The sequence below is a fragment of the Psammomys obesus genome, unplaced genomic scaffold (genome assembly GCF_907164565.1).
Source record: "Psammomys obesus unplaced genomic scaffold, mPsaObe1.curated_primary_1811, whole genome shotgun sequence".
NCBI lineage: Eukaryota > Metazoa > Chordata > Mammalia > Rodentia > Muridae > Psammomys > Psammomys obesus.
The window spans coordinates 10,011,836-10,026,064 of NW_026596079.1; the positions used below are offsets into that span (position 1 = coordinate 10,011,836).

The 14,229-nt window shown below is 37.2% G+C and overlaps 1 protein-coding gene across 11 annotated transcripts in view; it reads right to left on the bottom strand.

Annotated features, from left to right (window-relative positions):
- Phf20l1 (PHD finger protein 20 like 1) overlaps positions 1 to 14,229 on the bottom strand; it is a 76,995-nt gene that overhangs the window by 20,366 nt on the left and 42,400 nt on the right. For all 11 annotated transcript variants that reach the window (XR_008722342.1, XR_008722340.1, XR_008722341.1 and 8 more), the window contains 2 exons: positions 12,904 to 12,960; positions 11,613 to 11,720 (listed from right to left, as the gene is read on the bottom strand). Coding sequence is in view for 8 of the 11 variants with exons in the window: in XM_055626298.1 (XP_055482273.1) it covers positions 11,613 to 11,720; positions 12,904 to 12,960 (165 nt within the window). In the remaining 3 variants the exon portion in view is untranslated. The remainder of the gene's footprint in view (positions 1 to 11,612; positions 11,721 to 12,903; positions 12,961 to 14,229) is intronic.

Genomic DNA, 14,229 nt, shown 5'->3' on the forward strand with positions numbered 1-14,229 from the left:
TTGTTATCGTTGTTAAAATATATAAATATTATGGGCCAGAGAGATGATTCAGTGAGTAAATAAAATAAATACTTCCTAATAAACCCAATGACCTGAGTTTGATTCCTGTAACCTAAAAGGTGGAAAGAGGGAACTGAATCCTGCAAGCTGTCTTCTGACCTCTACACAAGTTTTAATATGCACACATATAAGTAAGTATAAAAAGATAGAGAGAGGGCCCTACCTTCGTTTTAGGAGATAGACCCATGCACTTAATTTAAATATGTCTCTTCATTAAAGGTTCCTAAACTGATCCTCAATTAAGGGCAGACTTCCCTGTGCTAATCATCAATACTCTTCCTCTCTCCAGGAGCCACTTCCTCCAGCTCACAAGTCCTGGCCTGGTCTGGGGTTTTCCATCTGGTACTGAGGCACACTAGTGCACTGTCATAGTATCTGATGCATACATAACCAGTTGTCACTGCCCTGAGTACCAAGGCCAGTCCATCTATCCAGCAGTTCCATTAGCTGGTTGACACTTACTTCACACTCAGAGGACAATGTTCAGTATTCAGGGGCCCTGGTTAGTGTTATTTATTTACATGCCTCCATTTTTTTCCCTCTAAGTTGAGGTTATCTCAGGTTTGTATTTCACAGTGTTGTACATGAAGGGACCAGGATAATATGGGATAGGGGTGAGTGAGGAACAAGGCAGACACAAGAATGCTTAGTATGTTCAAGATCCCCTGGGAGTGGTTTTAAGCTTATCAACCCCACTTTCTTTTAATTTTAATTTTTTTTCCTCACAATTTCGTCAGTATATATATCCCAGCTGAAGCCTCCCTCTATCAAGTCCCCCTAGTACCATCCTTCCTCCTCTTCCTCCCATCCCCTTCCCCTTGTCTACTGAAAGGGGAAGTTCTCCACCATTGCCATCTGCCCATAACTTGTTAAGTTTTATCAGGACTGCCTGGATCCTCTTCTTCTGTGGCCTGGCAAGGCTGCATCATCAGGGGTCAGTGATCAAAGAGCATTCAACTGAATTCATGATAGAGGCAGACCCTGCTCCCCTCACTCAGAGATCCAAATGGAGACTGAGCTGCCAATCAGACACATCTGAGCAGGGGGTCTAGGTTCTCTTCATGCATGGTCCTCCATTGTTGCATCAGTCTCTGCAGGACCTGCTGGGCTCAGATCTTTTAGTTTTGTTGGTCTCCTTGTGGGGCTCTTGCTCCCTCCATGTCCCTCTATTCCTACCATGCTCTTTCTCCATAAGACTCCCTGCACTTTGCCCAAAGTTTGACCATGAGACTCAGCACTTGTTTCAATCCCTTTTTGAGTGAATCCTTTCAGAGGACCCTCTATAATAGGCTCCCATCCTGTTTCCTCTCTTCCAATGTTCCTGCTTGCCATTCTGAATAACATTTACGCATCCTCCCTAGGGTCCTCCTTAGTGTTTAGCTTCTATAGTTCTGTATCCTATATTATATGGCTAAGATCTGCTTGTAAGTTAGTGTATACCATGCTTGTCTGTTTCTGGATAACCTCACTCAGGATGATCTCTTCTAGTTCCATCCCTTTGGATGAAAATTTCATGACTTCCTTGTTTTTAATAGCTGAGTAGTAGTCCATTGTGTAGATGTGTCACACTTTCTGTATCTATTCCTCCATTGAGGGACATCTAGGTTGTTTCCAGATTTTGGTTATTACAAATAAAGCTGCTATGAACATAGCTGAACAAATGTCCTTATTGAATAATGGGGCATCTTTTGGGTATATGCCCAAGAGTAGAGTGTGGCTGGATCTTGAGGTAGCACTATTTCCAATTTTCTAAGAAAGTGCCAGATTGATTTCCAAAGTGGTTATACAAGTTTCCACTCCCACCAACAATGGAAAAGGGTTCCCCTTTCTCCTCATCCTCTCCAGCAAGTGTTGTCACCTAAATTTTTTAAAATCTTAGCCATTCTGACTGGTGTAAGATGTAATCTCAGGGTGGTTTTGATTTGCATTTCCCTGATGACTAAGGATGGTGAACATTTCTTTAAGTATGTCTCTGCCATTCTATAATCATCTGTTGAGAATTCTCTGTACCTATTAACTGGATTATTTGGTTTGTTGGTACCTAATTTCTTGAGTTCTTATATATTAGTCCTCTATCAGATGTAGGGTTGGTGAAGATCTTTTCCCAGTCTGTAGACTCTCGTTTTGTTCTATTGACAGTGTCCGTTGCTTTACAGAAACTTTTCAGTTTCACAAGATACTATTTGTTAATTGTAGATCTTAGAGCCTGAGCTGTTGGTGATCTGTTCAGGAAACTGTCTCCTGTGCCTACGAGTTCAAGGCTCTTTCCCACTTTTTCTTCCAACAGATTTAGTGTGTCTCGTTTAATGTTTAGATCTTTGATCTACCTGGATGATAATTTTGTGCAGGGTGATAGATATGGGTCTATTTGCATTTTTCTACATGTGGACTTATATTTAGACCAGCACCATTTATTGAAAATTCTGTCTTTATTCATTGTATGGTTTTGTCATCTTTGTCAAAAATCAGGTGTCCACAGGTGTATGGGTTTATTTCTGAGTCTTCTATTTGGTTCCATTAATCTACCAGTCTGTTTCTACGTCAGTACCATGCAGTTTTTATTACTGTTTCTCTACAGTATAGCTTGAGATCAGAGATGGAGATACCTCCAGAAGATCTTTTATTGTAGAGGATTGTTTTAGCTATTCTAGGTTTCTTTCTTTTTTTTTTAATTCTTTTTTTTTTTGAGGTCCCATTTTTTTTATTTTTTTTTAATTACACTTTATTCATTTTGTATCCCCCCATAAGCCCCTCCCTCCTCCCCTCCTGATCCCACCCTCCCTCCCCTTTCTGCATGCATGCCACTCCCCAAGTCCACTGATAGGGGAGGTTCTCCTCTCCTTTCTGATCTTAGTCTATCAGTTCTAGTCAAAAGTGGCTGCATTGTCCTCTTCTGTGGCCTGGTAGGGCTGCTCCCCCCTCAGGAGGAGGTGATCAAAGAGCAGGCCAATCAAATTACGTCAGAGGCAGTCCCTCTTCCCATTACTAGGTAACTCACTTAGACACTGACCTGCCATGGGCTACATCTGTGCAGGAGTTCTAGGTTATCTCCATGAATAGTCCTTGGTTGGAGTATGAGTCTCTGGGAAGTTCCCCGTGTTCAAATTTTCTTGTTCTGTTGCTCTCCTTGTGGAGTTCCTGTACTCTCCAGCTCTTACTATTTCCCACTTCTTACATAAAATTCCATTCACTCTGCCCGACAGTTGGCCATCAGGTTCAGCATCTGCTTTGATAGTCTGCAGGGCAGAGGCTTTCAGATGCCCTCTGTGGTAGGTTCCTAGTTTGTTTCCTGTTTTCTTCTACTGGCTTTCAGAGGCCCTCTGTAGCAGGTTTCTAGGTTGTTTCCTGTTTTCTTCTTCTTCTGATGTCCATCCTCTTTGCCTTTCAGGTGGGGATCGAACATTTTAGTTAGGGTCCTCTCTCTTGCTTGGTTTCTTTAGATGCATACATTTTAGTGGGTTTGTCCTATGTTGTATGTCTATATGAGTGAGTATATACCGTGTGTGTCTTTTTGCTTCTGGGACAACTCACTCAGGATGATCCTTTCCAGGTCCTTTATTACTTACACTTTATTCTGAGTTTATTATTCCATATGAAGTTGAGAATTTTTATTTAAAGATCTGTAAAGAATTGTGTTGGTGATTTGATGGGAATTGAATCGAATGTGCAGATTGCTTTTGTTAAGATGGCCATTTTTATTACGTTAATCCTTCCAAGCCATGAGTATCTTTCCATCTTCTGATATCCTCTTCTAATTCTTTCTTCAGAGAGTTGAAGTTTTTTCATAAAAGTCTTGGTTAGAGTTATATCAAGGTACTTTATGTATTTTGTGGCTATTGTGAAGGGTGTTCTTTCCCTAATTTCTTTCTCAGCCCATTTGTCTTTTGTATATAGGAGGGTTACTAATTATTTTTGAATTAAATTTTGTATCCAGCCACTTTGCTGAAGGTGTTTATTAGCTGTAGGAGTTGCCTGGTAGACTTTTTGGGGTCACTCAGGTATACTATCATAGCATCTGCAAACAGTGATACTTTTCCTTTCTGATTTGAATTCCCTTACTATCCTTAATTCTTATTGCTCTACCAAGGACTTCAAGAAGTTTGTTGAAGAGATATGGAGACTGGGAAGCCTTGTTTTGTCCCTGATTTCAGTGGGATTGACTTAAGTTTTTCTCCATTTAGTTTGATGTTGGCTACAGGTTTGCTATATATTGCCTTTCCTGTTTAGGTTAGTGCCTTGTATCCCTGATCTCTCTAGGACTTTAAACATGAATGACTGTTGGATTTTACCAAATGTTTTTTCAGCATCTAAGGAGATAATCATGTGTTTTTTTTTTCTTTCAGTTTGTTTATATGGTGGATTACATTGATGGATTTCTATATACTGAACCACTCCTGTATATTTGAGATGAAGTCTACTTGGTCATAGTGGATGATATCTTTGATGTGTTCTTGGACTTGGTTTGCGAGTATTTTGTTGAGTATTTTTGCATCAATGTTCATAAGGAAGATTGGCCTAAAATTCTCTTTCTTTGCTGGGTCTTTGTGAGGTTTAGGTATCAAGGTGACTGTGGCTTCATAGAAGGAGTTTGGTAATGCTCCTTCTGTTTATATTTTGTGGAATAGTTTGAGGAGTATTGATGTTAGCTCTTCTTTGAAGGTCTGGTAGAATTCCATGCAGAAATCATCTGGCCCTGCACTTTTTCTTTTTCTTGGAAGGGAGACTTTTGATGACTGCTTCTATTTCCTTAGGGGATATAGGACCATTTAATTGATTTACCTGGTCTTGATTCAGCTTTGGTAAGTGGAATCTATCAACACAATTGTCCATTTCATTTAGATTTTCAAATTTTGTGGCATGTAGGCTTTTGAAGTAAGACCTAATGATTGTTTGAATTTCCTCAGTGTCTGCTGTTATGTCCCCCTTTTCATTTATGATTTTGTTGATTTGGATAGTGTCTCTCTGCCTTTTAGTTTGGCTAAGGGTTTATCTATCCTGTTGATTTTCTCAAAGAACCAGCTCTTGGTTTCATTGATTCTTTGAATTGTTCTCTTTACTTCTAGTTTCTTGAGTTCATCCCTGAGTTTAATTATTTCCAGCTGTCTACTCCTCTTGAGTGTGTTGTTTTCGTCTTCTTCTTCTTCTTCCTCCTCCTCCTCCTCCTCCTCCTCCTCCTCCTCTTCCACCTCCTCCTCCTCCTCCTCCTCTTCTTCTTCTTCTTCTTTTTCTGAACAAATTTACAATCAGCTATTCAGAGTATAACAGACTTGGTGCACATGGGTCACCAAACAGTTTCTGTTGACTTACAGAGGTAGTTACATTTCTTCTCGACCTTTACTGTGTTGAATTTCATGAACTGATTTTTCTGATGTTCAACCACATTTTGCATTCCACCTATGTGTTCATATCCTTCCTACAAATCACTAGATTAATTCTATAATATTTATGGCTTTTTGCAATTATATGAAAAAGGAGATCCTAGAATTTTCCTTTCTCATTTTATTGAGACAGTCATTTAAACCACATAAGACACAGTTGGAATTATATTAGTTTCACAAATTTGACAGCTTAAAACAAAATAAGTTTATAGAGGGACTGCCTCTGACATAATCTGATTGGCCTGCTCATTGATCACCTCCCCCTGAGGGGGGAGCAGCCTTACCAGGCCACAGTAGAGGACAATGCAGCCACTTTTGACTAGAACTGATAGACTAAGATCAGAAAGGAGAGGAGAACCTCCCCTATCAGTGGACTTGGGGAGTGGCATGCATGCAGAAAGGGGAGGGAGGGTGGGATCAGGAGGGGAGGAGGGAGGGGCTTATGGGGGGATACAAAATGAATAAAGTGTAATTAATAAAAAATTAAAAAAATAAGTTTATTTGCTAAAGTTCTTTAGGCCAAAAAAAAAAAAAAAATCCCAACCCAGGAATGGACTGACAGATCCAGGCTCCCTCTGAGGTTTAGAGCATAGCTCTCCTTCCCTCTTAAGCATGTGTGGCTACTGCTCAAAGTTCTATCACCTCAATTTCTGCTTCCATCTCCACAGGGCTTTCTCAGAGCTGAGCCTCAAAATCCTACATTTAAAAGCCTACCCTAAATCTCTTTCTCAGATATATTTTAATCATATCAGGAAATATCTTATTGCCAAATATACTCATGTTCATGGCTACAAGAAGTTATTACTGAATATGTATTTTGGGAGAAAACTATTCATCCCACTATAAAAAATTTCCCATCTTTTCTCTAACTTTGAAATTATTTATTTTTTGAGGATGGCTCCACTATGTTGTGTAGGATGGGTTCAATCTTCTGCACTAATCTCATCTTCCTATGTCCACTTCCTAACACACTGGAACTATAGTTAAGGAAGATGAAATAACTGAAAAACAAAACAAACAAACAAAAAATAAAACCCGTCCTTTAATGTTTGGAAGAAGTAAAAAGAAAAATATCTGTTAGGGCGGTTCTGACACATTAGTTAATTTACTTTGAAGTTAATTTCTAGCAACCATCTGTCTTTCCATCTAAGTTCTCAAGTTACTAGCTTAAGCTATCTATATGAGCAGTCTAAAAAATTCTAGAATACCTTCCCTAGGGTCTTCCTTATTTAGCTTCTTTGGGAGTATACATTTTAGTATGTTTATTCTATATTATATCGCTAATATCCACTTATGAGTGAGTATATACTATGTGTGTCTTTTTGCTTCTGGGTTACCTCACTCAAGATGATCTTTTTAGTTCCCAAAATTTGCCTACAAATTTCATGATTTCCTTGTTTTTAATATCTGAGTAGTATTCCATTGTGTAAATGTACCACAATTGCTGTATCCATTCCTCTGCTGAGGGACATCTAGGTTGTTTCCAGCTTCAGGCTAGTATGAATAGAGCTGCTAAAAATATGGTTGAACAATTGTCCTTGTTTACTTGAGTATATTTTGGATATATGAGGTAGCACTAGTCTCAATTTTCTAAGAAAGCGCCGAATGGATTTCCAAAGTGGTTGTACAAGGTTACATTCCCACCAGCAATGAAGTGGGGTTCCCCTTTCTCCACATCCTCTCCAGCATGTGTTGTCACTTGAGTTTTTGATCTTGCCATTCTGAATGGTGAAAGGTGAAATCTCAGTGTTGTTTTGATTTGTATTTCCCTGATGATTAAGGACGCTAAACATTTCTTTAAGTGTTTCTCTGCCTTTCAATATTCCTCTATTGAGAATATTCTGCTTAGCTCTGAACCCCATTTTTAAATTGGATTACTTGCTTTGTTGGTGTTTAACTTCATAAGTTCTTTTATTCAAAAGGACAAATGTGATACACATTGCAAGCAGGAGAAGACAGGGAACAGGACAGGAACCTACTACAGACAGCTTCTGAAAGATTCTACTGATTAAGGTATCAAAGCAGAAGCTGAGACTCAAAGCCAAACTTTGGGCAGGGTGAAGGTAATCTTATGAAAGAAGGGGGAGATAGAAACACCTGGAGGGGACAGGAGCTACACAAGGAGACCAACAAAGCCAAAAACACTGAGCCCTGGGGTCCTTGCAGAGACTGATACCCCAACTAAGAACAATGCATGGAAAGGACCTAAAACCCAGGCTCAGATATAGCTGATAGACTCAGTCTTCAAGTGGGTTCCCTAATAAGGGGAACAGAGGCTTTCTCTGGCATGAACTCAGTGACAGGCTCTCTGATCATGTCCCCCTGGGGGTGCAGCATTGCTAGGCCACAGAGAGAGACAATGCAACCAGTCCTGATGAGATCTGATAGGCTAAAGTCACATAGAAGGGGAGGAATACTGCACCTATCAGTGGACTAGGCATACAGGGAGAAGAGGGAGGAAGACTGTGATTGGGAAGAGACAAGGGAAGGGAACACAGCCAGGATACAAAATGAATAAACTGACAAATTATAATAAATAATAATAATAAATAAATGATAATAATAAATTTTTAAAAAAATTCTAGAATAGCTTAACTTACTAATTTTTGTTCATCTTTATTATTTCTCATTCATTCTTGCTTATTAAACCTTATTTATATGTGTGCATGCACATACTTGTTTGAATGTGATTTGCACATGTATGTTCAAATACATGTGGAAGACACAAAGTACAGTGACAGGTGTTGTGCTTCAGGCAGTTTCTACACTTTTCATTCTTATTTTTTCCAGTAGAGTCTTATACTGGCTTGGAACTTGTCAAGCAGGCGAGGCTATTTGTCTAGTCCCAAAGATCTCCTTTCTCTCCCTTGCCAGTACTAGGATTACAAGCTTGCACTACCTGGAATTTTCACATGGATTTTTCAGAGGATTGAGCTCAGGCCCTCTACCAAGTGAGCTACCTCCTTAAGCTATAAACTTGTGTTAATAGAAATATATTTTGATCTTATTAGTATAATTTTGAGGACTGAGTGTGGTGGTACATACTTGTAAATTATGCACTCAGGCTTAGGCAGAGGAGAGTTCGAAACAACCTAGGCTACAGAGTAAGAGCCTGTCCCCCATCCCCAAACTTAAAAACCAAACAACAAAACTACGCTAGTGAGTTTAGACTTTTAATATTTCCATAATCTTTCACTTTCTTAACATTATAAAAAATTTCCCCTTTGTTTGTTCTTTGATGCATGAGCTATGGGGTAATGTGATGTATCATTTCTAAACCAATGGAGCAATTCTATTTACCTTGATGGAATTGTTCTAGTGGACCACTGTGGTCAGAAACATCATAGGTCTGCATTACACCCATGTTTAATTTTTTTTTTTCTGATTTGTTTAAGCTGTATTACACAGTCAGTATTAGAACTGCTTATGACAAGCACTTCATTCAGTAGCTGCTGAGTTTGGTGTCCTGTTCAGGTCTGTTATATAAGCTGTAAATGGTAAAAGGTAAAAATATTCTGACAGGATATGTTTTTGTTTTCCTTGCTTTGTTTTCATGGGGCGGGGGTAGTGATAGTAGTGACTGAGACAAGGTATGTACCTATGCTTGGCTGGAACTTCCCAAGTACAGAGGGCTGGCCCAGAACTTGCAGTGAGTTACCCTACTGCCTCTGCCTCCCAAATGCTATCAATGTGTGCCATAACACCAGTCAGAATACTGTTTACTTTTCTTAATTTAGTATCAAAAATATAATAACATTATTTAGTAACAACATTCTGAAACTAATGTTTAAAGTTTATATCTAAAATTATAAAGTAACTGCACTTTTACCATACATGGTAATCTATCTCTAGCATTAATAATGTTTTGTTATTCGTTTATCTACCCTAATTTTTCTGGTATTTGCTTGTCAGTTTTTCCTATGTGTTTATTTTCAACATTTCTCTATCTATCTATCTATCTATCTATCTATCTATCTATCTATCTATCTATCTATCTATAAAATTTACACATAATAATATAATTCAATTTTTTAAATAAATTACTGTATGGTTGCATCTTAAATGTCCCTTCCAAATGCACACATTAAAGGCTTGCTTTCCAATGCACTGGCATTCAGAAGCTCTAAGGTGGACCTCTGGGATGTAACTGCTTCATGAAGAAGGCCCTAACTGCACTGATAAATGAATTAAAAAATAAAAAAAGAGGCCTCACTTAAAACACACTACCAATGGGCTACTGGAGAAGGCAGGTCTCTGAGGTATATTCTTGAAGGGTATATCTTATCTTCAACATCTTCTCTCTTCCTTTCTTCTTGGCTGCCAGCCACAGCTGGCTCTATACTCTTAGCCATAGGGTTCTATTTAACAAAAGGCTATAAAGCAATATAGCTGTACAACAAAACTTCTGAAACTGTGAGCTAAACAATCCTTTTCTCCTTTAAGGTGGTTCTTCAGGTATTATAGTAAAGTTGAGCAACATACATGTGCTACCCACTCATTTGTAAACGGGTCATGTAGTTGTATATCTGGGTGCACACATGTGCATGAGAAGACCAGTGGACAACCGTGGGTGGCATCTTCAGGAATAATAACTATTTCCTTTGAGAGAGGGTCTCTCCTGGAACTCACCAATTCAGCCAGAATGGCTGGCTGGTCAGCAAGCCCCAGGGATCCTCCTGTGTGCTTTTCCAGTGCTGGGATTACAAGTGTGTGCTACTAGATCTGGACTTTTTATGTGCACTCTGGGAATAAACTTAGGTCTTTATACTTGGAAGAAGTGTATGGACTAAGACAACACCTCAGTCCTGCTACTCGTTCTTATATGTTGAATGTATAATTAATGATATATTTATTTCTAACACCTTACTTACAGTTTATTGTTTTCTAATTTTCAGTCAAATTGCCTTCTTTGGATGTAGATGATTCATTTAATATATTCTTTCCCTTCTTGTTTAGAAAATTATATTCTATTCTACTATTCTTTGGTGTTTATATTAGAAATATTTTTATGTAATTTTATGTTTTCATAGGCAGGGTATTATATCAATGTTCTAGAACTTACTATGTAGCCCAGACTGACCTCAAACTTGTGTAAATCCTCCTGCCTCATCCTCCTGAGTTCTGGGACTACAGGTGTGAGCCACCATTTCTGGCTTAGAAGTCTGAACATGCAAATTGAACTTCTTAGAACCTACAAGTAATCATACAAGGAAGTCAAAGTAATGAACTATAATTATTTACCTCATAATATAAAAACTAGTACTGTGTATTTCAGTTTCTATTACTTTGCTTTCTTATTCCTACAAATTGTTTTTTAAGATCGATGTTTTGATTGATCACATATCTACAGTGTGCTGTCCTCTCTTCTGCATCTCACACCTTCCTTACGTCATCATTTTCATTATGCTTTTAAGTACATCTTCTAGAGTTTCTTTTATTCCGCTGGTATCTAATTCCGTTGGTTTTAAAAAAGTATCTTTTCTCTTATCATACAAAGTGAGATAAAAGACATTACAGTGGTGGGTTTAAAATTACCCCTTTACTTTGGCTGTGGGCATAGCTTGCTGATCAAACATAAAGACCCAGCACCCATATAAAATCTTGGTGTCATAGAGTATGTCTGCAAATCCAGTGCCTGGGGAGCAGTGACAAGAAGATTCCAGAGGATACTTGGACAGCTAGTTTATGTTAAATGATAAGCTTTGGTTACACGTTTAGTAAAGGAGTCTCTCTCGAAAAATAAGAGAACTATAGAGGAAGACACCATGTTGACCTCTGGTATTCATACATGCAAGGACAGGCAAGCACATATACATATATATTACTGTGCACGGACACACAGACACACACACATACACCACAGAAGGGAAAGAAAAAAAGACCACGTACAAATATACAAATACACAGTGGGGGAAAAAACCCACTTTCATCATGTTAAAGGGTTTGTGGTTACAGTACTTACTTTACCATAATGCTGGAGAAAAAAGTCTCTAACCAGTTTGCAACTTCATTTATAGAGCAGAGTTGTGTGTTTTTGAAATGACGCAATAAAGGAAAGTTTCAAGAATGTTTCAGTTCTCAACAACATGATGATCTTGCCATACCTCTATTTTGGTGGGAAAAAGGAAATTGGACAATCTTAAAAAACTATAAAACAGATCTCAGGATACTCACCATGTTGTTTAGATTTCTTTTTTTTCTTCTTCTTTTTCTTCTGCTTTGATTTGTAGTGATCTTTGTCTCTCTTCTCTTTTCTCTCCTTATCCTTTTCTTTCCTTTTACCTAAAATAAACAAAAGCAAATCCTTCAATAATGGTGAATGATTCTTAGTTGCTCCTTTGTGGTTACCCTCAAAGCAGCATTTATGTTTTCATCAGTGATTCCAGTCACCTGCCCAGAGTGGACGGATTCAATTAAACTGTTCGTGTCATGAGTCTGGAACTCTTGCTTAGCTTATTGGACTATAAGAGGGGATCTTCATTAGCAGTGTTGAAAAATCCCAACTCCTGACACCTTAAAGTTAACACAGACAGTAGTTAAAATCTTTAAATGCGTAATAGACTAAATTCCTACTATGTGCCAAGAAGTTAAATTCCATAATTAAAAAAAAAAACCCTCACTATGGAGAATAAGCATTTCTATATATAATTTAATAATGTTTTAGAAAGTTTAAAAAGATGGATGGCTTTTTTTTCCTTCAGAAAAGAAAAACAAAATTAATGAAACTAATCTATACACAATCTTCCTGTATTTAAATACCTTTACTGTGCATACAAGAATAAAAAGAACAAGAAAGAAAAAAGATACTTCATTCTATAATTTCCAAAAATCCAAAAAGCATTATTTAGTAATATTTACTTTAAAAAGATAAGTACATGCTTTAAAACAGTAAATTAAAACATTGTATCTCAACTCAAAACTGAACAGATTTTCAAGAAGCTATTTTATTTTTAGCTAAGAATGGGTTATCCCACAATTTTCCAATTATATTAAGCCAATTTTCATGACTCCGTTTAGCTAACCTAAATAATATTCCTATTGCCACCCATCATTTCGTGACTTTTAGTCATTACTAAACATATCGTAGAAAAGACAGTGAAAGTCAGTAACCTTTTAATAAGGCAAACTGAAGAAGAATGTATGGAAAGAACAACTATTTTAACATATTACGCATTACTCTAAGTCTCAATAATATCAGATGGAGGCTTATTTTTAAAAATCTATCCATAGTTTTAATTAGAAATGTTCAGAAGCAAAGTACTCAAGAAATCCAGAGAATCCCCACAGAATATATATAAGTACAAGCTCTGCACTGGAGAACAGGTGCCTCTAAAGCTAACTGCTGAGCACAGAAGCAGATGACCTTGGCACCTGAAGGAGCCCTAGCAAAGGAAGGGAAGAGCAGGTGCTGTCCTTTCTGTCAAGCTTTCTAGTCTTTTGCTTAAAGATTACTTTCTGTCCATACCAAAGGCAGTAGAGCTTTTTTCTTCCAATTTCACTTTTTTTTCTGTTTTCAATATTCCTGTGGGGTAGGGGGATAAGATGTAAGTTTAGTAAGAAAGACAACAATATGACAGTTTTTAAAATTACAATTGTTTTCAAAACTTTAAATAGGAATCCTCCCCTACATCCAAAAGGTCTGTACAATTTTATTATCTGAACTAGTAACCAAAACTTATTCAAGGAATTTTAGTGCTCCTTCATACCATCTGCATTGGATTCTTGGACTCCACGGTTTATTACTTGTATGAATTGAGTATGTGGTTTAATGCCTTTGTACTTTTGTTTCCTTATTGTCAATATGAGTAAGAGTACCTACCACTGTTCTTACAAGAGTGTACGAGACAGAGTATGTAAATGCTTAGGCCAGTGCCTGGTAAGTGTGCTGTTTTACTTTGTATTTTGGCATGAGAAATTACCCACACTATTTCTGATAGCAAAGTTGGGCCCTAACCATAAAAAGAAGTTAAGTAAAGGCTCTTGGCCATCATTAAAAGCTGATTCTGCACCATAACCTTAGACAATACAGAAGGCAATGAAAGCCTTTGAATGGCTGGCCATATACCACTTCTGTTTCTATGACCACATAGACACAAATACTATTCAGAGCATCCAAATTAAATATTCAAATTTATGGCAAAGTAGACTTGTTTTCAATAACAAATAACTTATTTCAACAAAATATAGGGTGATATTTGGCCTATTGTTCCCTAAAATCAAGTTAAATATGTGAATTCTATCACATTTATATCATTGCATGAATCCCTTATTGCTAGGTAACAAAAAGAACCCAACAGGACTATTTTAACAATTATATTTGGACTATAAAATGTGAAATGCAAAGGTTCAAATACAAATAAAAGTATACCATGTTAATGACATGTATTACCTAATAGTCTAAATTATACTGGCAAACACTATACCTTACTAACTGTAGCTAAAACAAAACAGATTCCCTTAACAAAGCTTCACAATTCTGTTCAACATTTCTCAATGCTAACATTTTTCAATGTCTTATTTGTACCTCAAGTTAATCTAGGAAAAATGCTGAAGTATAAAAATATGTTTTTATTATATTCTATTTATTAGGTTTCTTCTTGATTTTTAAAAATCAATTCATATCAACCATGTCAAATATTTTATATTTTATTCAAATACCTTATATAGTTTAAACATAAAACTCTAAAAACATCCCTTAAGTTACATGTTAACAAGGCCCTAGAAAGTATCAGATTATTAAGAATATTGATAATCATACTAATTGTGACAGAAAGAATGAAAGAGACCACAC